Genomic DNA, 24,580 nt, shown 5'->3' on the forward strand with positions numbered 1-24,580 from the left:
AAGCTAACCAGCCGTCTGCTCACTGTAGGTCCATAGAAAACATGACATAAAGTTCTCATAAAGTTTGTGATGGAGAGTCAAGGAGATAAAGGAATGTGAAGTGTCAGGGTCACAAGGAACCCAAACAAAACATCAGGATATTTTCATTCAGACACTTGTGAATGAACAATTCGTCACAGACTGAGCACATACCATCAGGGCATGAGTGTCTCATTTTGTCTGTATTTGAAAGCCGAGTCTCTAACAATCTCCGATTCAGCCAGAACCACTTAACGACCCGTCAGTGACAGTGGACACAAGCTCTCTAGTTGTAACATAATCGGCCTTTTCATGCAACGAGGAGGGAAACTCAGCCAACAGAAAATGGACTGTCTCCTGGGACATTGCTTGGATTTACTTAGGGGAAGCTCTGCATTGGTAATATCTACAGTACAGCTGAGGTAAATGGCTCTTTCATAGCCCCCCAAACAGACATGTCTTCACCAGAGAGTGTGCAGTGTTGTATCTGGAAACTGGGAGGGAGAAAGGGAGCTCGGGATTGTGGACAGAAACACAAGCCAATGTAAAGGCCGGGGGGGTTTGGGCGTCTGGGAGGTTTCTGTGGGACAGTCTTCTCTAGCCCACCATGAAACTGCATCCTTTGACACAAGGCCTGCAACTAATTTCAACATGTTTCCCTTTCTGATAAATAAACAGATCATTTCTTTATTAAACATTTGGTCCAAGAAATGTCAGGAAATGAAAAATGTCCATCTCGTCTTTTGAGAGCCAAACGTGTCCATATTGCTGACATAGGATGTAACTGAACGCTTAATTGATCAACTAAACTAAATTTAGGAGAAAACATCTTAAAATTACGAGAAAATCCCTTAATTATTAAGGTTATCGACATTTAAACTAAACGTTCAAATTCTCCACTTGTGTGGATGAGATGTAAACTTATTCAAGAGACAGGAAGTATGCCTGTATGTCATGGACTCACTCAGTTACACTGCGGGCCACAACTTATGCTCTCTCTTTTTTAGCCTATATTTGTTTACATTTTGGAAAATTAAGTGCGCCGAATTAGCTATTAGCAGTTTCAGTTTGCTTTGTACAGTTGCAACTACAGACAGCTGTCACCGAATTACTTTGATACGGAAGAAAATGTAAAAATCCGATGATTCTCAGGCGAGTTCTGAGGCGGTACAACACCTGCCCCATTTTTCTCGGTTCATCACCTGAATCTTTGCTACAGGTGCGTAAAAGGAGCAGACACACCTAAGGAAGACGAAGGAAAGCATCTGCCTCAGTTTCGTGTCAACATTATATCTCTTAATCATGAGATAATAATTCTGTGGTACGAGATAAAGTCTATTTTTTTTCGATCGAGCGGGGCCCGACTATTTCTTGGATGGGACCAGTGAAATTCCTGGACTCTGCTGTTCTTCTGGCAACTTCACGGTAAGAACAAGGACCACATGTTACTGTTTTTTACTCTTTTGTTGTTGTTGTTGAATTAAACTAACCAGATGTAACGTGTTAATTAGTGAGTTTCAGAGGTGCTGGTGGGTGGATTTTCTGTTACATTTGGACAAATCAATGTTATCAGCGTCAAAACATTTCTGTAAGGCCCCTAATGGGTCGTTATCCCACCTCCAGTGGACAAATGTTTCCTGTTGTTGTTTCAAAAAGTGGTTAAAACTTTTATTCTTCACATTTTAAAGAAAGGATAAAATGCAGGACAAGCCAAAAATGCTGCATATAAAAACCTGACTCATGTCACAAGCAAAATAATAAACAATGTACAGAGACCCAAAGTGTTAAATATTAAACTAATAAGACATGGATACTATATAACCATGAAACTGCCATGGTTGTCTGCAGAAGTCATTTTTATTTGATGACTGTGAAAAGAAGCAGGATGAAATACAGTGGTGGAAAAAGTACTGCGCCCTTTTACTAAAGGAAAAGTAGAAATACCACAGTGTATAAATACTGTTACAAATAACACCCTGCATTCAAAGGTAAAAGCCCAAGTATTGTTATAATTAAGTTAATGCGCACATCCACCTTAATGGTGCAGCAGGTAAAGGTGGAGATAATTTTAACTACTACTGTTTGTCTGAGGTTCACGAGGAACTGTCGTCTGCATCCTAAAACCAGGAAGTAAGTTAGCATGTTAGCATGTCCTGTTCCCTCGTCCACAAGTCAGTAGGGTTTTTGGTTAAATGTGGTTTTTAACACAAGCTCAAGACATTTTCACGTTTTAATCTATGACATAAAATACGTCAGAAAATACCTCACTTTTGATTTTTTTAAAAAGCTTTTACGTGTCTTAAAAAGACGGTTGCTAACAAGTGGCTACATGAGACTACAGACTACAGTTTTTGGGGAACGTTAACATGAAACCAATCTACTCAGCCTTGCTGTGTTTCTACTCACGCTCTTTCAAACCATCACTAACTTTCTAAGAAGAAAGGCTTTTGTAGAAGAGCTCAGAGCTAAATTAAATGACAAGTTGGAAGCTTAGTGGTGGAGATGTTGACGTCATGTGACCATGGTGTAGTTGGTTTATAGCCTAACATTAGCTTTTTACTTCTGGAGATTGTATTTATCAAACTTTTGTTGCTCACAGTTTATTTTCTGCAATAATACAAAACCAAATGAAAAACTCCCATTGGCTTTTTGTCAAGGGAACCAGGGTGATGCTAAATACCACTCTATAAACCTGGACCTGGACCTGGACCAAGAATGGGTTGACATCCAAAATCACTGCATCCTACATTTCCCATAATGCAACCTATGTCCTCCTCATGATGAGTGAGCTGATCCTCCTGTGTAAAATTAGTGGATCACTCCTTTAATCGTTCAACACTCTGGGTCTCTGTACAAACCAAAGTGAGAAGTGTATCCTCTGCAGTCTGTGTGGTGTCTTTTTCAGACAGTCAAAGTGTCTGTTAGTGGTAATGAACTCGTCCAATAGTCCCCGTCCCGGTGGCCAGGATGTCCGGCTGCCCGTTCCTCCAGATCTCCCTGACGATTCGCTCCCTCTCCTCCAGTCGTCTCGCCTTCTCCAGCTCCTCAGCCGAAGCGAACACGTTCACACTCCTCAGCGTACCGTTCGACTGGCTGCTGCGCTCGCTCATGGGCCCCACTGTCACTTTGGGGATCTCCGCCTCCTCCCCGTCTCCTGCCTGTGATGCTCTCCTCCTCCTCCCCCTCCTCTTCTTCCTCCTCCTCTTCCTCGCTGGACTCCTTCAGCTGCCTCCTCTCGGGGGACGGAGGGGGTCTGCTTTGGCGGCGAGACTTGCAGGCGATGCCGGCTACCAGGAGGCAGAGCGCCATGAGCAGACCAAAACAGACGCCCATCATGAAGTAGAGGGCGAAGCTCTCTGGATTGGCTGCAGAGGAACACAATCACCAGCAGCAGAGAGTAAACACTGGTTGGAAAGTACTCTACTTAAGTACACATTTGAAGTACTTTTGTACCATACTTCTAAATTGAGGCCTCAGTAGTCTCAGTAGTATTTCCTAGCTCATATTAGCTTTGACTGAAATTTAAGATGCATTTTTGTACGATTACTGTGCAAAAATGAAGTCAAATATCATATCCCAGATTACACTGGAGCACAGAGTCTGCACAGTATTGTGTGCAGGTGGTACCACAGGTATCGAAGGTCCCAGTCATGACCCTGTCCAACCGATTCAATCATAGTTATCAGTCATGACGTTTTACTTGCTTTTTATATCATGAAATAACTAATTAAACCAATTATTAGGAAAGGAACTCTTTTTATTTGCTTTGACGTTTTAGTTTGATATATGACCTATACTGCAGTCCGCCACCGGGGGGCGATCAAGATGGTTTGGCTTCGCTTTTGTGGAGCTGTTATGTCGGCCATCTTTTTGTACAGTCATTGCAGAGTGATTTTTACCTTCTTAAACTATGATATTTTGACAATATAGAAAATACACTGAGCAGTTAGATGAGAAGAACAATACCACTCTCACATCTGTACCGCTAGCAGCTAGCTAACCCATCTTAGCATAAAAACTGGAGACCAAGGGAAACGGCTAGCCTGCCCTGCGAGAAAATCTGCCTACCAGCACTCTAAGGTCACTAATTAACACATTATATAAACAAGTGTAAATGACTTTTGTTTTTTACAGATCTTAAAACAAGTAGAAATGTTATTTAATGAGTTAGTGTGCTGCAGCAGTGTTTTATGTTTGACAGAACTGTTTCAGTCTTTATGCTAAGCTAACTGCTTCTCTAACTCTAACTCTCTGCAGTAGTTTTTTGATAATAGTTTTTATAGCTAAAGAATAAAACTATACAGTATTTGCACAGAAGTTTGAGAAAAATTGATGATTGATAATTTAGCAATCGCCTCGCGACCCATATGTTCATCTCATGACCACTGAGGCGTCACTCGCCCATGTTGGGAACCACAGTCGTCGTCATCACTGAGTCACTGAGTATTTACCTTTGATGTGGGCGTAGGTGGCCATGCTGTTACTGAGCAGCTCCATGTCTCTCTTAACAGGCTCCATCCTGGTTCACTGCCGGTTCAAATATCTACCATCTCCAGGACTTTTTACGACTTTTTAAAACTCCTGCAGCCGACGATCCTGTCACAGAAACAGCAACAACAATGGACAGACAGTTCATGTGTGAATCTGAATCCAACTCATCCAAAAACCTGAGAAAATGCTTCTCTGATGCTCCACCCATCATTCCCGTGATTTAAACCAGGGGTCAGAGGTCAGTACAGAGGGACATTATGTTCCTCGTAAGTGTTTTACACTGGGGGCTGTGGTGAGGCCGTCTGCGTCCGATAGGGATGTTTATATTTATGGCATGAGTGCCTGAAGTGGCTCCTCTCGGGCCTCAAGGAAATGGGACGTTTTTTTTTCCCACAGGAAAAGTAACATGACAGATTTTCGCATGTTGCTGCTTTGACTTTGAGTTTTATGTCCACAGGGAGAAACTCCCACTTACAACAAAAGAAAATATGTCATAAATTAAAGAGCCAGTTCCAGTAAGACACTTTTTAATGAAGGTTAATATGTTGTAATTTTATTAATGGGTAATAAATCACATCTGTAATTCTTCATAGATCAGTCATAAGAGATTTTACTTGTGTTAATCTTTTCCACTTTGTAAAGATGCAGCTATACATGTTTCAATCAGTCGATTAAAGTAAATGTATAAATGTTAGTAAGACAAGAAAAAGGGTAAAAGGTCTGTAGTTATAAATGAAGGCCTGAAAAATCACTTTTAAATCACTCCTCAAAAATTCTCTTTATTATGTTAGTATGTTGTTTTTATCTGTCTTATTATTGTTGTTGTTTTATCTATATTCTTGTTGGGTATTTTTACTTTCATTGCCTTAATTGAGGCAATGATTTTGCTCCTTAAAAGTTTTAATCCTGGTTCAACCACATAAAGCGCTTTGTAACTTTAATTTGAAATGTACTTTATTATTATCGTTGTTAAAAATAGCTCATAACTAATCGACAAACCAATAATAAACAACTTGTTGATTATGAATATAGCCATTAATAGCAACTTAGAATCAAAATATAACAAATATAAAGGGGTCTTATTAGAAAATTAAACATAGTTGAACAAAGGCTGTGAAAACTGACAAAATAAGTGAACTAAAAGAAGTCAGTGTTAATAAGGAGGCAGAGGAGCTGCTCACAGCTGCAAAAAATTAAAAGTAATTGTTGATGGTGGTGAGACAGCTTCAGAAGCAAAACGAAAATAACAATTAAATCTTTGGGGAAAAAAACATTTTAATGTGTGTTTGTGAGGTTTAATTGCAGTGCAGTGACACTTCAGTTCAGAGTCACAGTTTGACTGACAATCATCAGTGGACATGATTCATTGTTAATATAAATGGCAGAGTTAAGATGATTTATTGAACAAAAACCCCAATCATTCGCACTAATGATCTGTCAAATGGGAAAGATTCACATGTCGTCATCTGTGATCGTGACAATAATTAAATTAAATGTGTGTTTAATTACTGTGAGCAAGAGTCTTTGGTTTCCATATTTGTATTGTTTACAGGCACTTCTGTATTAGTAAGCACTGAGTCAGCTCTATCGGAAACAACTCAGATTTGGATGTTGAATGTTATTTACAAGTGGGAAACTGGTGATTATGGTAACTCCAACGTGACGTGAATGTAGCATAAACACAAAGCAAAACTGAGGCTAATGGAAATGTCCTTAGATTTCAGGAATTTGGTGGTAAACTGAAATTTCATCCTCAAATAGTTCATCCTTTTGGGGAACAAGAGTGTCTGTACAAAATTTCATGGCATTGCATCCTGTAGTTGTTGAGACAGGTTCACGTGAACCTCACTGTGATGCTACAGTTAAAGTCAAGGGAGAAAGTCATTAGGATTCATCCTCTGAGGATAATGAATGTAGGTAGAAAATGTAATCAATCCACAATCCATCTAATAGTTGTTGAGACATTCCACCCAAACTACCAATGTGAGCCTCATGGTGGCGCTAGAATAAAAGTCACAGGATCACTAAAATCATTAGGATTCATCTTCCGAGGAACATGAATATCTGTACAAAGTTTCATGAGAATCCATCCTGTAGTTGTTGAGATATTTCACTCAGAACTACAAATCAGAACCCCATGGTGGTGCCTGGGTAAAAGGATCCTAAAAATCATTAGGATTCATCCTCAGAGGAACATAAATGTCTGTACAAAATTGCATGACAATCTACCCAGTAAAACTATAAATGTGAGCCTCATGGTGGCGCTAGAGTAAAAGTCAAGGGTTCACAAAAATCTTTGGGCTTCATCCTCTGGGGACCATGAACATCGGTACCACATTTCATGACAATCCACCTGATAGCTGTTGAGATATTTCAGTGTGGTTCCAGAGACGATGGATAATCCACAGATTTTATTGGAACTACTGAACAAAAACCAGTATTTTGGGTGAACTGACCCTTTAAAGGAGTGAGACACTCTGGGTTTAGATTAGACTAAAGTTGGGGGGTTGTTCTGAGAGCCTGTCACAGATGGTCCCACGGTTACAGTAAAGCTTGATGTAAACATGATGACTGATATTTCCCACCCCCTCACATTCCCTGTCATTACAACAACAGTGTGCGTGGGAGCTGAATGTTTTTCTTTCTGCTGCTTTCTCTCTCCGGGGAGAACGAAAAAAAAAACCCCGTGCCCTGCTCCAATCGCTTGCCACCGGGGGCTCGGGTCGCTCTCCCACCCTGATCTTTATCCTGGTGACTCTTGGCAGACCCTGAGCACTCTCAAAGGCTTTCTCTTTTATTTTTTCTAACAAGGCCAGATTACGCCGGTCGTCTCTTCTGGTGGTGGTGGTTGACTCAGGGTCCACTGACTCATGGGAACCGGTGGGTCCTTCTGTTCGACATTTAACTCACAGAGAGAAGAAGCATGGCTCCCGTCTGCACCCTCAATTTGCTGCCCCCAGACCTTAACAACATAAGTGGCCAATTTAGTTTTCAGTTCACTTGACGTAAAGCCAAACAATGTTTGTTTTAATTAAAGACTGGCTTTTACACCCAGTGGTTCTACATGCCTGTTTATCAAACTCTTAGCATTTATCACACTGCGGATGTCACCTTCTTATCAAGTCGTTTTTGTCTGCAATTTGTGTGTTCAAAGGCATAATTTGACACTTGCACCACCTCTCTAGCTCACTAATGACGAAGTTATGTCTCATTTGTTTAAAACCAAAGCATAAAAAGAACAATTTGCTGTTTTATGCACCAAAATATTTCACGCAGCAGTTACTCCTGACCAAGAAATAGAAAAAATGAAATAGATAAAATGCAGCAAAATATTTAGAATATATTTAAAATATTTATTTATAAGCAAATAAGACACTTTGCTTTTTCAGTTATTTCCACTCGATCCCAAATTTATTTAGGTATTTTTACAAAATGAAGTTGGATTTTTTCTTGATTCTAGTGTAACCATCTGCCTCTTTCATTTTTTTAAAGCAAATTTTTTGGAAAGATGTTGAAACGAGCTGGAAACAGGTTGAAATCATCTCCCTCCGCGGTCAGTTTGTTTTAAAGATGACTTTTGCAGCAGATCTAATGAACAGTTGACTGAAGCACCCTCATCCTCCTTCTGTTTTCTTACTCTCAGACTTAACACCACACATATGTATTTTTATGCAGAGCTCCATGATATTCATGACAGACCGTTTTGTGGTGAAGTTTATCCGAGCTGGACGCACACAACACAAAGACCAGAGGGAGACAAATGTCCACTTTATGCAGCCGCGGTCTCGGAGCAGCAGACAGATTTAACACCTAACATTTCCAGACAAGTCCAATAACTTCTTGACTTTAACTGCACACATGCAAAGCCCGGCGGCTGTAGCTGTTTATGTGACCCCATAAAACGCACTCCCCCCCCAGCTCCATTCAACCCTCCCACATTTCCTGCTTAGATAATCCTATTTAAGTCAAAAGATGAAACCTGAAACCGCTGAAAATAAAGACATGTTATTTTACAGTAGTCAACCCTGCTTCCACCAAACGTCTCCAGTCTTTCTGAGGGGAAGCTGCTGTCAGAAATACTTGAATCCAGTGCTGGAGAAAGTAATAAAACACATGTGACAAGCTGGGTTTTCTCTGTCAATTTGGATTCAGAGTGTTGTTGATTTTGGGCAAAGACTTTAACAGTCTGTGGTGTTGTTGCTAATACACGAATAAACCAGTTTGTAGTTTGTATTTGTGGTAAAAATCCTGAGTGTGAGAGCCAGTTTTCTTCAATGAAAGTCTGTGTAATGTGCAGTAAAAGCTGGATTTATATGAAAATTAAATATATTTTCACAAAATATCAACTGAAGTCAGAACATCACTCACCTTGGTCCAGGATGAGAGCTGCTAACACAAGGTTTCCACTGAAAAACAGAATGATTTAGATCCAGATTTGGACCTGAGCTGTCAGCTGACATTTAGATAAGATCCCATCTTTCACAGAGAAATGTTTGCGAGAGGTTGTTGGTCCGTCGACTATTGCTGCTGGACTGGAGAGGGAGCAGCTCCACACTATGATTCCACTCCCTCTCATCCTTTTTAGAGGGAGGAGGACCAGCCAGAAACTGGTCCAGACCCGTGTTGAGAGGAGGAGGTGTTTCCTGTTCCTGACAGATAAAGTGAAACTTGTGCATCTGATGCTGACATCTGACTCCAAAATAAAAGCCCCAAATTCCAAATAAGCCGAACTAGAGTCCTCGCTTTTACAGACATCTGAATTTACTGTACTTGTTCTGCCCCTGTGCAGATTTGAGCCTCAGCACTGACCAGAGGGAGGTGATCTCTCTCCATGCACACAGACCACACTGAGGTCTGTTCACTGTTAAGCCAGGAGGGTGGAACAGGAAATAGCTCCTCGGCTGCCATGGGCACAGGGCCGCGGTGCTGCGGGGGCTCGAGGATTAATTGAGCTCTTTGTATTTTAATCTCAGCTTCAAGGGAAGGGAGAAAGCCTGAGCGGTAACCAGTTTGTGTCTCTAACAGAGTTTGTTAAGTGAGGCAGGTGCTGTTGTGTGGTGGAAAGTAATGAAGTACAATTACTTCAGGACGCTACTGAAGTCTATTGATTTTATGACACTTGATTCTTCTATTGTACAACATTTTTGAGGCAAATATTCAACTTGGTACTTCACAACATTTGTCTACAGTGGCTGAAAGTGCATTTACTCAACTACTGTACTGAGTTACTTGAGTATTTCCATGTTATACCACTTAATACTGCACCTCTATCGCTCTTTAAAGGGAAATATCCTGTGCTTTTTACTCCACTGTTTGTTAGTTACTTTACAAATTAAGATTTTGCTCAGAAAACCTACAAACTACTACGTATTATTTAATGACTCAGCAGTATAAATAGTAGTTAAAAATCTTCATCTTGATCAGTAAAATGCTACTTAAACTGAAAAGTATCAGTACTGATAATTTAATGATACAAATCTGAGAGTAAAACTTTTATGGTTCATTTTATTGCCTTTAGTTCTTCAATTTCAGACATTTTGCTCATAATCATGCACATCTACATTTACTTATGTAACATTTTCAGTGTAGTTGTAATGGAGTATTTTTTATGGTGTGCTGTTGCGACTTTTACTTCTTCCACCATCATTTATCTGACAGCTGTAGTTACTAGTCACTGTTCACATAAAATACAATGTTACTGTTAAAGATTAAATCTGTGATTTCCAACCTTTTTGCCTCGTTAAAAAAAAACAAAAAAAAAAACAGCATCTAACATGTTTCAGCCAAAGAGTCGTTTTCTTTCTGAACAGTTTGACCCCAAAACAGTAAAATTATCAAATATTTCACAAAAAATTTGTTTCAACTTCCGTCTCTCCTCTTCCATTAATCATCTCACGACTTTCTGATTTATCTTGTGACCCTTTGTGAGGGACCCGACCCTCATTTTTACTTAAATACAAGCAGAATATTGAAAGAAAACACTTGTCATGATGCAGGATGACACCTTTCAGTGTGTTACGTTATTATTTACATATATATTCTATATTTCTAGCATTTTAATGGTGTAACAGAGCTAATTTAATGTAAAATCTGAACCTTCAAAGTAACTAGTAGCTAAAGCTGTAAATTAAATGTGAATATTGGAGTAAAAAGTGCAAAATGTCCCTGTGAAATGTGGTAGAAATAAGTAACTAGAGCCTTAAATACAGTACAAGCACAAAATCACTTGAGTAAATGTACTTAGTTGCATTCTACCACTAGTTATAAGAATCTAAATAATCTAAATATTTAATAGGAGCCTTAATCCTGCAGATCAGCTACTTAATACTTCTGTACTTTTTCCTTGGACTTGTCCTACTTGAGTACTTTTAAAGTACCTAAATAGAAGTAAATACTTCTCTGACCACTGGTGGAGTCTGTGACACTAAACCAGGCTGCGTTATATATTGTGAAAGAATTGTTTATGCGGTCGAGTGTCTGTAAAGTGCTATTCTGAGTCCATTGAGTGTTGATGTGGCGCTCGGTGGTGTTTTTAGCAGAGCAGTAAGCAGTCATTATGTGGGCTGCTGTCATTCAGACGCTCTCAAGGTTGGTTTTCAAAACAGTCGAGAGGGGAAAAATATGTCCCTAAAAACACATCCGAGGCCACAGCCAAAACAATGAGCCAACTGCCAAGGGACATTCCTGTGTGCATATTCCTCTTAATTTAATGCAGTGTTTCGCTCAGTTTAAATGATACAGCTGCTGAGCGCACGCCCATCCATCTACAGTGCAGGGTTTATCTGCACCAGCTGCCTCCGTCTGTGTTATGTCAGGCCTGTCCTCTTCCTGACACTGTGGAGGAATAACATACCCCTTTGCAAAAAAAAAAATTCCTCAAATTCCACGATCGTATTTGTGTAATCGGGAGAACACTGGGGCGGCAGTTTCCAAGCGAAACACTCTTCCTTTCACTCCGGCTCGGCTCGTCAGGCTGGGGATGTCAGCACAAACCAGTCACAGGGGAGAGAGGGAGAGTGGCAGCTTGCTGATGCTCGGAGTGGAGATGTTTGTGAGGTGGAAGCTGCGGAAACATGACTGCTTGTTTTTCCCCCTCTCCACCATAACTGGCACAGATCGTGACTAATGCTTTCCTGCGTACGGGCAGTTATTAACTCTGGGCTGGTTTCACAGACAAGACAGACACATGGGCTTTGTGGTGCATGCCAGGGTTACTCAAGAGCAAACACACTTGACACTCTGGGACCACACCCGCACTCACTGTTAATTGTAATTTGTTCCATTGAAATTAAATCAAGTGGTTTTGTTGCTACAGTGGAGAAGTTGTGCTTTATTTCATGTCATCAGTCACATTTTCCTGCGGAAAAACTTATTTTTCTTTTTTAAAAATGACTCAAATCAACTGAATGCGATGTGACTTCAATGTATTAATTCACTGATGAATGCCAGACTCACAGTATTATTAAATCTGCTGAAGATAGTTATCGTCAGTGTTTTACAGGAGCAGGAACAGGGCTCCAGCGGTCAGTGAGTTTGACTTTTCTCCACCAAAATCTAATAATTTCATCCTCGAGTCCAAGTGAACATTTGTGCCAAATTTGAGGAAATTTCCTCAAGGCATTCCTGAGATATCACATTCACAAGAACGGGGACGAGTGGGACATCTCAAAACCATGATAAATAAAAGATTGTCGCCCCAAAAACACCCAGGGAGATAATTACAGATTTCTTGAGCCAAGAACTGACAGCAAACTTTATTTCAGTTTTAAATCTAACATTTATTTTAATTGTAAGAAAGCACATCAGCATCTTTATGTATTTAGAAACTGTACTGTGCATAATAATGACTGTTTTTACATCTATAATAACTGTTTCTGTGGCCACAAATCATTTAAAACTGTCATTTTTTTCTGGACTGTCACAGATTTTCAGGCTTCGGATGTTAGAGAATCTGGGTGGACAGATTTATGGAGAGATTCTTCTCCACTATTGTTGATGTCGCCTGTCTGCAAATCAGATTTCACCCATGGGGACAACAGAGATTGGTTGGTTGGTTGGTGGGTAAGTATCTTTATTTATAATTTCCCTGACCAATTTGAAAACAATAGTTTGTAGTTTGTTAAAGGAAAGTATAAAACCAAGTATAAATCTAAAACACAAAATCACTAAATTCAGCTCATCAGTGTCTCCAAATCGACTGATAAACAGACAAACATCAGCATCAGCTGAGATTTATCAGCATCGATCTGTATGTTGGCTGATGAACAAAAACTGTCAGCACAGAAATAACAGATATGTTTGACGTATTTTGAGCAGCGTTCCCACAGGTTACTACATACTAAATTTAAGGCTTTTTAAGACGTTTCACAGGCTGCAGACGCCCTGTAAAACCAGTGTCTTCATCAGTTTGTCCACCAGAGAGCACCAACATGATTATTTTTCATCTCTGAACAGAAAAAAAAAATATTCTGTGACTATTTCAATAACTCGTGGATTGTTTTAGTCACATTTCAAGTAAAAATGCCAAACATCCTCTGGTTCCAGCTTCAAAAATATCAGTATCTGCTCAGTATCTTTGGGTTTTAGACTGTTAATTTAGAAAAAAAACAACATTTTGAAGATGTTTTTAGGGGCATTTTCCTCAATTTTGTTTAATTTCTAGACAAAACAATTAATCAAGGAAATAAAGTGCAGATTAACTAATAATGAAAACAATTGTTAGCTGCAGCTCTTGTTGTGTGTTTATATAAAACAATGTTTGATATTTCGTGTACAGTATTTGATTTTTAAACTCTCAGATATTTTATTGTTCAGAAATCCAGTCTATGATCCAAACCTTTCCACACTGTGACCTCTCATCACAGGTCGTAGTCTTAATTCATTAGCTGTGAGCAGTTAAACCAATGAAGGAATGAAGAGGCCTGAAGGGATTAAAGCTTCCACTATTTCACAGTAAAAGAAAAAAAAAAAGTCAGAAAAATATAATGTGTTTCTGTGTAAACTGAAATAATTCTTTTGTTCTCGTCCCTTCACTCGACTCCTCAGGTTGTAAACTGCTAATTCACAGCGACGCTTGGCCTCAGATCTAAAAGAAAGAAAAACTGCTTGTTGCATCCAAGTATTTTTGGACTTAACCTTGCAGAAGCAGTACCCAGCAGAGTTTTATATCCTTGTACCAAAAAAGAAAATAAGTTATTTTGTTTTCTTGGCGTACTCTTTTCTGCCTCCTCCTAGACTGGCGAAGTTGCGGACTCTGTGGATCTTGGCCAGCTGGCTCTGTATGGTCTTCATTATGTCCACGTGGTCTGGGATGTGAACGTAGCGGATGTTCCTGCCGGTGATGAACAGGTCCTGCAGCCGGGTGACCTGACCCCGCCAGTCCCGGTACAGCACGTCCTCCAGTCGTACATTCATGAAGGCGTCCACGTTGACCACGCGTCCCCGTGCTGTGCTCTCGTTTCTCAGGTCCACCGTGGTCACCTCCCCCTGCAGACCCTGCAGCAGGACCACCATGCTGTTCTCTGCGATTGTACGCTCGCGGATAGAGTTCACGACTTCGACTGGGCCGGGCCCGACGACGTGGATTCAGCTCCCTCTGACTCCATGGACGCTAATGAGGATGATGATCTCCAGACGTCAGGGACACCTGCAGGTAAACAGACGGGTAATTTACATCACACAACTCACCACCAGAGGGAATCAAAGATGAGATTTGTGAGATTTATCTCTAATATTTATTCTGCTTTCACTGATAAACTGTAAGTGGGGTGGACAAAATATTAGAGGCACCTAAAAAGTATACACAATACAGCTCAACAGCACCACAATCTACATCCTCCAAACATCAACACACATTTAACACAGTTTTAACAATAACTGAACATTATACCTGAATGAAGTCAGGATTTATTGCAGGGCTGTTGTGTTTTAACTGGATGTTTCTACTAAAGTGGCAGGTGAGTGTGTGGCCTCATGATTAAGTGCAGCTGTATTTAATGAAAATATAATCTTTAGTGATTATGTCAGCACTCAAATCCAAATACATTTATTTGGACTCAGCAGCTATTATGGGAGGGAAGCCCAGGGTGGAGAAAAGATTAAATATCACTCTTACAATTAAAGATTACATTGAGAATATCAGTATTTCTAAGTAATGTCCATCACAGCATTAAAAGGCAACAAACTGGAATGAACTCTTATCAAAATTTCCAATGCAATTATTAAATATTTTACCTTATCTTTTGGGCCATGTTACAGAAATCCACATTTCTTCAATAGATGAAGAAATCTGTTTTTTGTATTTAAGATGTTTCTTATTTAATTTGTGGTGATGGGATTTTGGATTTCAGGACGCTGTTGTTTAGCTTTATGTTGTTACGTCTTGTGTGTTTTGTCTGCAGTCCTTAAATAACTCATCGTGTGGACACATGCTGGCCATAAAATGCGGCAGCAGTATCAGTCCAACACGTTTAGAAGCCTGACATTAATTCAGATGTAAAATTAGCCATTTAACATTTAACGTCTCTGTTTCTAAAAAAAACTATATCAATTTATGTCATCGTGGTTGTAACGATATCAAATACTAACTTCATCTTAAGCATCATTTATTCATCTTCACCTCAAAATTACCACTCAGAAAAACCCTGTGCAAGTTTGTTTTTGTCTGTTAGATTAGCTTGTTAGCGTTAGCAGAAGCTAGATTTAAGTACGACAGAGCCTCTAGATAGCGAATATTAAACAGTTACCCTCGGGTGTTGTGTATAACATTTACCTGCATCGGTTAAATCCCCGTTTTAAAGAGTAAAACGACGCCTAATCTCTTAGAGATGGAGACAAACCGTTCAAGAGTGGCAACAAGTTGGTTTTCCCGCATGAGGAGCGTCATCAAGGAAACGGCAGCGTGATGACGTCTCACTCTGCGTCACATATACACACAAAACAACAGCGCCCTCTGTCGGCTCCTCCGGAAAACAGACAAATATTTACATAACAGCCAAGCAGTTTTACTTTTCTTAACTTAATCCATGTTTATTAAACATCTGAATGTTGTAGATGGTAAAAATATCCCCAGACCCCTCATTGTCATCACTGTATGACTCAGTCAAACACATATTTATATAACTTTAAGTACCCAGGACCTATGTAGCCGAAATAAATAGTTTGTGTAACAAGCGATAACTTGAAGTCTGATCACTTTTTGAAGCAAATAAACCTCCCGCAGCATCAGATAAATTCAATTACACAGAATGGGTTATTACTTAACATTAATCTCTGTATTAAAACCAGTTTTGAGAGTGATAGCATATTATATTTGTGGTTGTGCCTTTAAGGCTCTAAAGATTTATAGTTCTGACTCCATGTTGCAACACGCGGGGATAGCACTCGCTGGAAACTAATTGATCTTACTTTTGCAAATGAAACATTCCATTCCAGTGCAGAAGTATTTGGATTTCATTTGTTAGGTAGTACTATAGTAGAGCCCTTCTCAGAGTAAAAGAGTAGTTTAGATTTCCATCTTTGTCTGGTGCACAAAGTCCAATGAAAAGCTAAAAAACTGTAGCAGAAATAATGTTGTATAATGCTGTAAATCATCACAGTGAAAGCTTCACATGGTAATTAGAGTGTAGTTTACATCAGTGTAGAATACAAATTAAACACAAGCTCACATTGAGGGATGATGTGATATTAACACAGTGTGATTATACCTGAGATGAGTGAGTCATTTAGGCCATAAAAATAAAACAATAAATCTCATTAAAACATCCTAAGTTTGATCAGCCACTGAAAATGAAGAGATGGGTAAGAGTCAGAGGTCGTCCATCATGGCCAGCAGGTCGTCTCCTTTGTTACCGCTGGGGTTTTCAGGTTGTTCTTGTTGCTCTGCAAACTGCCCGGCGATTCGAGCCAGCTCAGTCGCAGCCTGTTCATCCTGAGCCAAAGAAAACCCAAAAGTGAAACTCCCTGAATGTTCATAATAAACAGATTAAAACTGTGGTGAATGATTTACAACAGTCTACCCAGTATTACTTCACTCTACCTGCATCGCTTGAATATTTATGACTCCAAACAAGGACTCCTCAGCTCCACATGAAGCTCCCCTGTCAAGCAAAACAAAAGCCAGATTTGTGGGAATTAATGTTTAATTTAATTGTATGAAAATGAGCATTTAAAAAAGCAGCACTCACGCCTCCTCCTCCTCTTCATCTGTCGTAAACAGGTTGATCCGAAAGCCAGTTTCAGCTTTGGGCTTGTTCTCGGCCTTCATGCTGCCCATCAGACGAGCCAGCAGGTTCAGCTCCTCCTTGGCGAGCAGGTTGGGGGTGTCGTCGGTCTGCAGCGTGACGGACGTGGACAGAAAGGTTAGACGTGAACAGACAGAAGTTCTCAAAAATAAAATGTAAGATAACTGTATTCAGAAATGGGACAAAACATTAGAAACACCTCTCAGAATAAAGTAGTTGTATCAACCTACAACCTCAGTGATAAACAAATTTAAAGAGATAAATAGCTCTCTGACAGTGACAGCTCAAAGCTGAACATTATTATCTTTGTAAAGGTAAAATTTAAGGCTGAGCTGTTTTATTGGATTGCATTAGATTTCACAGGTGTCCCTAAAAAAGTGGCCTCTGAGTGTAATTATAAAACATTTTTCTAAACGTGTATAAGCAGCCACTCATTACATTACTTCAACAGTACTACAATGATCGAAGTAAGGCAGGTAATTTAAAAAGTAGTAGTAGTACAAGTGTATAGTATTGTAGGATTTAATTCATATAAATTGGAATAAATGTAATGGAGTGAAAATACAACTTTATTTATGTACAGTAGTGTTGTATTGTGGGCAGCGTGTTTATATATTTATATGAGGATTTCAGGTGTGTACAGGTGTTTTTAAACAGCAGGTGCACAGGTTTAAATAATGACCACACATACACATAATAATGTACACACAGAGAGCCCTGTATACACACTGCATAAACACCAGTAATGGCACATAACACCTGAAACATGTCCAACCAATGTTTTAATTCCACCTGTGATTTTCCTGCCATGGAAATGTCTGCACATCACTACCTTGACAGAGGGAGCCTTGGATGTGTGCGTCTCCTCTGGATGATTCACAGTGTACCTTTAAATTCACGAAACACAAAACATGATCTAAAAAATACAGAGTTAGTCCATGTAAATGCTACTGCCACATTTTAATTAGCTGATGCATTGCACCACACACACACAGCACATACATGTTCAGGCCCAGTCTGATGATTCTGTCTCCGTGCAGCTCAAAACATCCCTCTCTGATGGGGCTGCTGTAACTTCCTCCGGTGGGGAACTCGCTTCGTCTCACTTCTCTGCCCTTACTGTCAAACGTCCTGTGTGAAACAGGAAGAGGTGATGACACTCTGGAATATTTAAGTATAAGAGACTAAACACAAGAAATTTTCAAATTAAGACATGTTAGCTTGTCAGCGGAGCCTTTACAGTTGCATCAGTCCAGCAGTCACATCACATCGGGTTAAACTAAAATTACGTTGGCTCTTTTTGCATCTAAAGAATCTTATTTTCTTTGTCAGTGTGTGTGCTGTTTCTCTGTTCAAAAGAGGCCTAACAACCAGATGTCAAAGGCATGTATAGTGTGTAAAGGTGAGGTACAGATTTATGCTCAGCTGTGTAACAGTAAAACTCTGACATTTCAAACACCCTGAGGAAATATGTGTGTTAGGTAACATGCAAATCAAAGGAGTTTGACTTACACACACTATAGGTTACCTAAAGGTGAAAAAGAGCAGATTCATTAGAAGTTAAAGTATCTGTTTCCCCAAGTAAAGAAACACAGGAATGAAATGTGTCAGTTTAGTTGTGTTGAAACGGCTAGCCTTAACTTTACCTAGCCAGTGTTAGTGTCAAAACTTTCCACTAAAAGTTCCTAAAAAATGGGCGTCTTTAATGCTTTTTTTGTTTGTTTGTTTGTTTGAGAAGTTTAAACATGTTCTCAGACTTTTTTTTTTTTTTTTACAGAAATCAGCAATTTCTGTAACAGATTTTGTTAAAATAAATTGTGTGGACGTGAAGATATTTCACTGGTTAACTGCAAATTTCCACTTCTTTCTGGTGCTTGATAAAACAGTCAGGTGATCACTGAAGTCATTAAGCTGTATCCTCTGGGGAACTTGAATTAGTACAACATTTCATCACAATCCATCCAACATATGTCTGTATATTTCAGTGTGGATCAAAATGGCCGCCTACCATCAGTTTAATCAAAATAAGCATTAGCTTATGAGATTTTGTCAAAGCCCCATTGGAGTTGTAGTTGTTGAAAGGCACTGGTACACCCTGTACCACACTGAGCATCAAAATCCACATATAAAAGAGTCTGATATTGATGATTCTGCAGAGCAAATTCAGTGCCCCCCCTTTTCTACCTACCTAATCAATCCCGGAACCTCTGTCCCATGAGGCACTGGGCCTGAGGTCGACAGGGCAAAACGTCCGTTGGGATTCTGGACTTGAATCTTGAGGAAAAGTGACACCTGAGAGGCAAAGATGTTGAAGATAAATTAATTCAATTCTTATTTTCATTTCACTTCACTCATACAGGCTGATGAGCTAATAACAGAGGACTCACTCGAACATGCATGTCTTGGAAAAATATGAGCAGCGTTTGTCGGAGAAGCTGGAATTCTCCCTCTGATAATGATGAGTATACCTGCATCAAAAGGAACAAAAACAGGTCGCACAGGATGTAGCAGGTGATAAAAACTGACAGCTGGAGGTTGCACTCGTTGTACAGACTCTATAGGCGACTGTGGACAGAGAGCTGTGTTTAGATGCTGTAAGAATTCAGTAAAATCAAATGGTTTATTTAATGACAGCAGTACCTCAATGATCTTTCTGTGCGTCTCGTCCACTTGATTCACTACCACAGGAGTGTCTTTTACAAATTCCCTGATGGTGTCTATGTGATTGTACGAGATGAGCAGCAAGTCTTTTGGCCGTGGACAAAGGAAGACTTGATATTTGAATGCCATAACCATCAGCTCGTAAAGCTGCAGGAAGAAAAAAAAAAGGAAAAAGACCTTTTTTCTCATATCCCAACAATTCCCTTTCTCTTAAAATATACTTTAAATGCATCTTGAATCAGGGGTGTGGAGTTGAAAGCTGGACTCTAGCAAGTAAAGTCATAAAAATAAGGACTTAAGACTTGACTTATTTTGAGTTTTGACCCCCCTAAAGCCCTCTTAAAATCCAGGATTAGACAGACCATTATTATTTAAATATTAGGCCTTTAGGTTGAAAATACATGGATGTAGCTGTGAAAAAAACACTACCCTCGAGCAAAAATGTGTAAATAATTCACTTTAAATAAAGATTAATGACTGTAACTGATTAAAACAACTTTAGACTTGATATTCCTCTGTGGTATCCAGTATGTACCCTGTCCATGCTGGCAGGGTTCAGCCTCATGATGGAGGCGTGTGCTATTCGAGTCAGAACCGTCTTCAGTGTCCGGTGAGAATAAAGCTGCTGAGGTTTGAGAAGTTCATCCATGAAGGCTTTATTAAACATGGTCCCAACGATGTCATTCATAACTATGAGTAGGAAGGGGACAGAAAGAGAAGGTAGTTCATTCTTCTATTGAAAACTTTAGGTGTATTGGAGGTTGTACAGGTGACCTTATTTTAATGTTGTGTCTTTACAGCTGGTGGTGCTCATTGGGCTACGCTGCAGTCCAAACACAGAGAACAGTAACTATACAAACAGCGAGATTGAGGAAAATGGTGTAAAGTTTTCATTCTGGCCCTGAAACTGTACAATAAATAGGTAGTAAAGCCTTTATTTTATGTCTTTTTAGGCTTTTTAAGACTTAAAAAATGCAAATACTGCACTCAGCCTTTGATTAATCATCTATGCTTTTAATCCACTTTTAATGATTAACATGAATCTGGAATTTTATGCATTTAAATATGTGATTTTAAGATTCTGCTGAGCATGTTACTGTTTGTAGGTGTCTATTTTTAACCCATGTTTTCTTACACTGCACCAGCTGATCTGTATTTTTATTGGTGCCTGATTCATGCAGCATAATCATGTAAAATAAAGCAGCAGTAAAACTACTACTACATCTCTACAACTAATGATAGAAACTACAGAGGCAGAAGAAGCTGACTAAACAATAATATATGCTGAAGTATGACATGGATACCTCTTCTTCTATCATTTTCTGACCACACCCCTGCAAGAAAAGAAAGAAGAGAAAGAAAACTGACTTGTCATTCGGGGCGGTGTGCAGGGAAATTAGAGATGCACATGTTGAGTTTATAAACTGACATCTGACTACAGCTCATCAGGGTGGAGGGATGACTGTCAGGTCTCTTATCTACCTCTACCTTTCTCTGAATTGTCCTCAGACGTGTTCTGAGCTTGCAGCCGTTGGTCCAGTATGTAAAGCATTTCTCCACCGAGATTAATGAAAACCAGGGGGAGAGTTCTCACAGACATCCTGCAAAGACAAAGGAAGGGATTAGCTCCTCCTCAGGCAAAAGCTGTTGCAGAACTGTTGATCTTAGAAGCAGATGAGCCCCTTCCTCGTAGATCAGAGGCAGTCCTGTCATTTCAGAAGCGTTATCTGATTGTGAAGTGGTAACGGAGCTGTCGATGTTGTCTTATCTGATCGTGCTTGTGCAGATAACCTCTCGCACTAAGATGCAACAGGTGGTCAGGAAGAGGATCAGCAGAGGCCACGCACAAGCTTATTGGCCAGGATAAGGATGATGTGACTGTACAGCACAACCAAGCATGGAGAGTATATGGGTACAGAGAGAAAACCAAAAAACAAACAAACCCTTAACTGCTTCATAGGTCCCTTTTATATGCCTGTATACAACTATAGCATGATGCAAACACAAGAGACAGAAATTCAATATTTTACCATATTAATATTTTGTAAAACACACTACACCTAAATATTACACCCATATTTATTCAAAACCATGGGTATTAATCTGCTGCTGTAACAAAAAAATCTATTGAAAACCACTCAGCACTGCAATCAGTGCCTGCAAAAGCCAAATATTTAGCTTTATCTGATTTATCTGCTTCTTTGGTTCACTGTATGTAATTTCTCACCTGGTGTATGTCACATTATGATCTGCCTGGGGACTGCAGATGTATATTAGCATTAAATGGCAACGTTTAGGTCTAAAATTGTACATGGCCTCTAACAAATAAAGAAATAAATATAAACATCATGATGAATCATGGAAGGATGTTCCTCAAACTACTCGACAAGATCAAAAACACTCCCACAGTTGTTGAATATGAAGAAGAAGTCAGAGGCAGGTTAGCTTAGCATCGGCTTTACTCTTTGCCGGCTGGTTGTCGTCATCATGGTGATGAAATAACCCCATCAAGTTAGTGCAGGTCATGAAACAGTCCGGCAGTAGACCCCTTACTTTAAACCAGAACATCATTTTTATGCTTTGGTTTTTGAATGGATTCAACAAACGAGATAAACTGTGTTGATTAGGCTAGCTGTTTCCCCCCGTTTCCAGTGTTTATGCTAAGCTAAGCTAACTGGCCGCTAACTACAGCTTCAGTTTACCACACAGACAGGAGTCTATTTATTCTTATATTTGGATCTCCATTAGCTTCTACACAGTGGCAGCTAATGTTCCTGGGGTCCACAAAAAACTATAACAGCACAGTAACAATATAATAAAATAGAAAAAAGACAAATATAAAAATAAGTGAAAGAACTCTACATGTTAAAAGACAGACGATAGAAGCTCACAATAAAAAGCAAAACACAAAAAAGTGAATAATCTTATTTTTAATTTTGATATTTGTTGCATTATTAGTGACGCTCCTCAGCATTCTTACATGCAGTGTATGCAAAGGATAGCCAGCTGAACTGGCAAGTTTATTTCCATAACTGTTGCTGCAGCTACGTTTTACTTACTCAGACTCTCACAATATCATCTGTTCACCACTTTTACGATGCTCACGTCTTTATCTCTTCCTTTCTCTCTCTTCCTCTCTCATTCAAAATAAAAGATTAGAGAGTAGACACATGCAAATGAAGCCCGGCTATCTTTACGCTCGCTGTTACAGCAGCCGACTCCAGCCCGTTTTCTCGGTTATGTACACGCTTGTTAAACACTTTTCAAGGATGGAGAGGCGTTTTACAAATTGACAGTCGAGACAAAATATATAAACACGTCTTGGAAGGAGAGCTGGAGATCTTCTGACTTGAATTCAGTGGACCATAGCTTGGCCTCCAAACCAATCATGGAGCTCCTTCACTACCTGTGGCTTCTCTCTATGTAAGTTGAATGTGCTTCATCACTTATTGCAACAAACCCAGCAAACATTTCTTCTATATTCAGACTGTTTTCCTGCTTTTATTCACTTCACAAATATTTTATTCAAATATGATGTGTCTCCCTTCAGAATGACCTGTTGTTCATGCTCAGAGACGGGTGTGAATTATAACTCAAAACTCAGTGGACATCTTTATAACTCTGACTGGATGAAGTCTATTCCTGATAACACTCCAGTGTCTGCAATCACCATACCTGGAACACACAAAAGCTTGTCTTTAAGTGGATTACCAAATTTTGTTTGTCAAGTTTGGACCTTAGACAAGCAACTTCACGTGGGACTACGGTTTTTTGACATACACACTGCGATTTGGTTTCCGCACCAACTTCCCTACATCCAGGATAGCAACTGGATATTATGGAAACGTATCACATTTCAGGATGTCCTCAAAACCATTTTCAAATTCTTGGAAACCCACAAGGACGAGACTGTGCTGATGAAGATAACTATACATGGAATTGTCCAGGACAAAATCGTAAACATGTTGGAGAAGCAGATTTCAAAGCACAAAGATCAAATATGGACGGAATTGTCGGTGCCGAACATGGCACAGGCGAGGGGCAAGATCGTTCTTCTCCAGAGCCCCACGTTCCACCACGGGGCAGAAAACCAGAAGTCGTTCTTCTTTAGGAATAACAAACTGATCAACGTTGAAGACAGAATACAGAAACTCAGGTCGCACCTGTGTGATCATCACTTTGTGCTGACTGACAACGCAGTGGCGTGGTATCACAGTCCTAAAACGCTGGCAGAAAAAGTTAACAAGCAGATTTACGACTTAGTGAAGGAACATAAGAAGAGCTCCTTAAACCAAGGCTGCTTAGGCATCTTCAGTATGAACTTCCCCAGTGCTGATCTCATTAAACACATCACTGAGATCAAGCCGTGCAGCTGTGGAGGAGGTGGAGGAGGTGGAGGAGGTGATGGAACCAAGCCGCAGATGACGATTAATCCTCCACAGGATGTAACAACAGAGCTGCAGACAACACCTGAACCGGGTCAGGAGCCGGAGTCGAACACACCTGGGCCGGGGCCGCAGCCTGGACCAACACCTGGACCTGAGCCTGAACCAGAACCTGAACCAACTGAGCCTGAGCCAGAACCAGCACCTGTGCCTGAGCCTGAGCCAGAACCTGAACCAACATCTGCACCTGAGCCTGAGCCAGAACCTGAGCCAACATCTGCACCTGAGCCTGAGCCAGAACCTGAGCCAGCACCTGGGCCTGAGCCTGAACCAGCACCTGAACCAGAACCTGAGCCTGAACCAGCACCTGAGCCTGAGCCTGAGCCTGAACCAGCACCTGGGCCTGAGCCTGAACCAGCACCTGAGCCTGAGCCAGAGCCAGAACCTGAACCAGCACCTGAACCAGCACCTGAACCAGCACCTGAACCAGAACCTGGGCCTGAGCCAGAACCTGAACCAGCTCCTGAACCAGAACCTGGGCCTGAGCCTGAACCAGCTCCTGAACCAGGACCTGGGCCTGAGCCTGAGCCTGAACCAGCACCAGAGCCAGAACCTGAGCCTGAACCAGCACCTGGGCCTGAGCCTGAGCCAGAACCTGAACCAGCTCCTGAACCAGGACCTGGGCCTGAGCCTGAGCCAGAACCAGCACCAGAGCCAGAACCTGAGCCTGAACCAGCACCTGAGCCTGAACCAGCACCTGAGCCTGAGCCTGAGCCTGAACCA

At 40.4% G+C, this 24,580-nt stretch overlaps 3 protein-coding genes across 7 annotated transcripts; all 3 read right to left on the minus strand.

Moving 5' to 3' along the window:
* Positions 1 to 1,672: 1,672 nt before the first annotated feature.
* eva1bb (eva-1 homolog Bb (C. elegans)) lies at positions 1,673 to 9,333 on the minus strand. The gene is given in 4 exon segments (XM_051068196.1): positions 1,673 to 3,179; positions 3,181 to 3,383; positions 4,470 to 4,614; positions 8,878 to 9,333. Coding segments are annotated over 3 exon segments (510 nt in total). The 5' UTR covers positions 4,537 to 4,614; positions 8,878 to 9,333; the 3' UTR covers positions 1,673 to 2,939.
* A 2,901-nt stretch (positions 9,334 to 12,234) lies between these two features.
* Positions 12,235 to 15,422, minus strand: lsm10 (LSM10, U7 small nuclear RNA associated). Of its 2 annotated transcripts, none has more exons than XM_051068199.1 (2): positions 15,281 to 15,422; positions 12,235 to 14,155 (listed from the first exon to the last, which is right to left on the minus strand). In XM_051068199.1, the coding sequence occupies exon 2, from the start codon at positions 14,020 to 14,022 to the stop codon at positions 13,702 to 13,704; it is 321 nt and encodes a 106-aa protein (XP_050924156.1). In that variant the 5' UTR covers positions 14,023 to 14,155; positions 15,281 to 15,422; the 3' UTR covers positions 12,235 to 13,701. The 2 variants fall into 2 exon arrangements, with proteins under 2 accessions (XP_050924156.1, XP_050924158.1); XM_051068201.1 differs by lacking the exon at positions 15,281 to 15,422 and adding an exon at positions 14,743 to 15,269.
* An 88-nt stretch (positions 15,423 to 15,510) lies between these two features.
* On the minus strand, positions 15,511 to 21,012 carry oscp1a (organic solute carrier partner 1a). Of its 4 annotated transcripts, XM_018677602.2 has the most exons (11): positions 20,901 to 21,012; positions 20,717 to 20,746; positions 19,948 to 20,102; positions 19,392 to 19,559; positions 19,139 to 19,219; positions 18,940 to 19,043; positions 17,754 to 17,882; positions 17,584 to 17,638; positions 16,695 to 16,840; positions 16,547 to 16,607; positions 15,511 to 16,438 (listed from the first exon to the last, which is right to left on the minus strand). In XM_018677602.2, the coding sequence occupies exons 1-11, from the start codon at positions 21,010 to 21,012 to the stop codon at positions 16,316 to 16,318; spliced, it is 1,164 nt and encodes a 387-aa protein (XP_018533118.1). In that variant the 3' UTR covers positions 15,511 to 16,315. The 4 variants fall into 4 exon arrangements, with proteins under 4 accessions (XP_018533118.1, XP_050924144.1, XP_050924148.1 ...); XM_051068187.1 differs by lacking the exon at positions 20,717 to 20,746; XM_051068191.1 differs by lacking the exon at positions 20,717 to 20,746 and having other exon boundaries at positions 17,581 to 17,638.
* Between the last annotated feature and the right edge of the window lie 3,568 nt (positions 21,013 to 24,580).

Source organism: Lates calcarifer, linkage group LG3 (assembly GCF_001640805.2).
Source record: "Lates calcarifer isolate ASB-BC8 linkage group LG3, TLL_Latcal_v3, whole genome shotgun sequence".
Taxonomy (NCBI): Eukaryota; Metazoa; Chordata; class Actinopteri; family Centropomidae; genus Lates; species Lates calcarifer.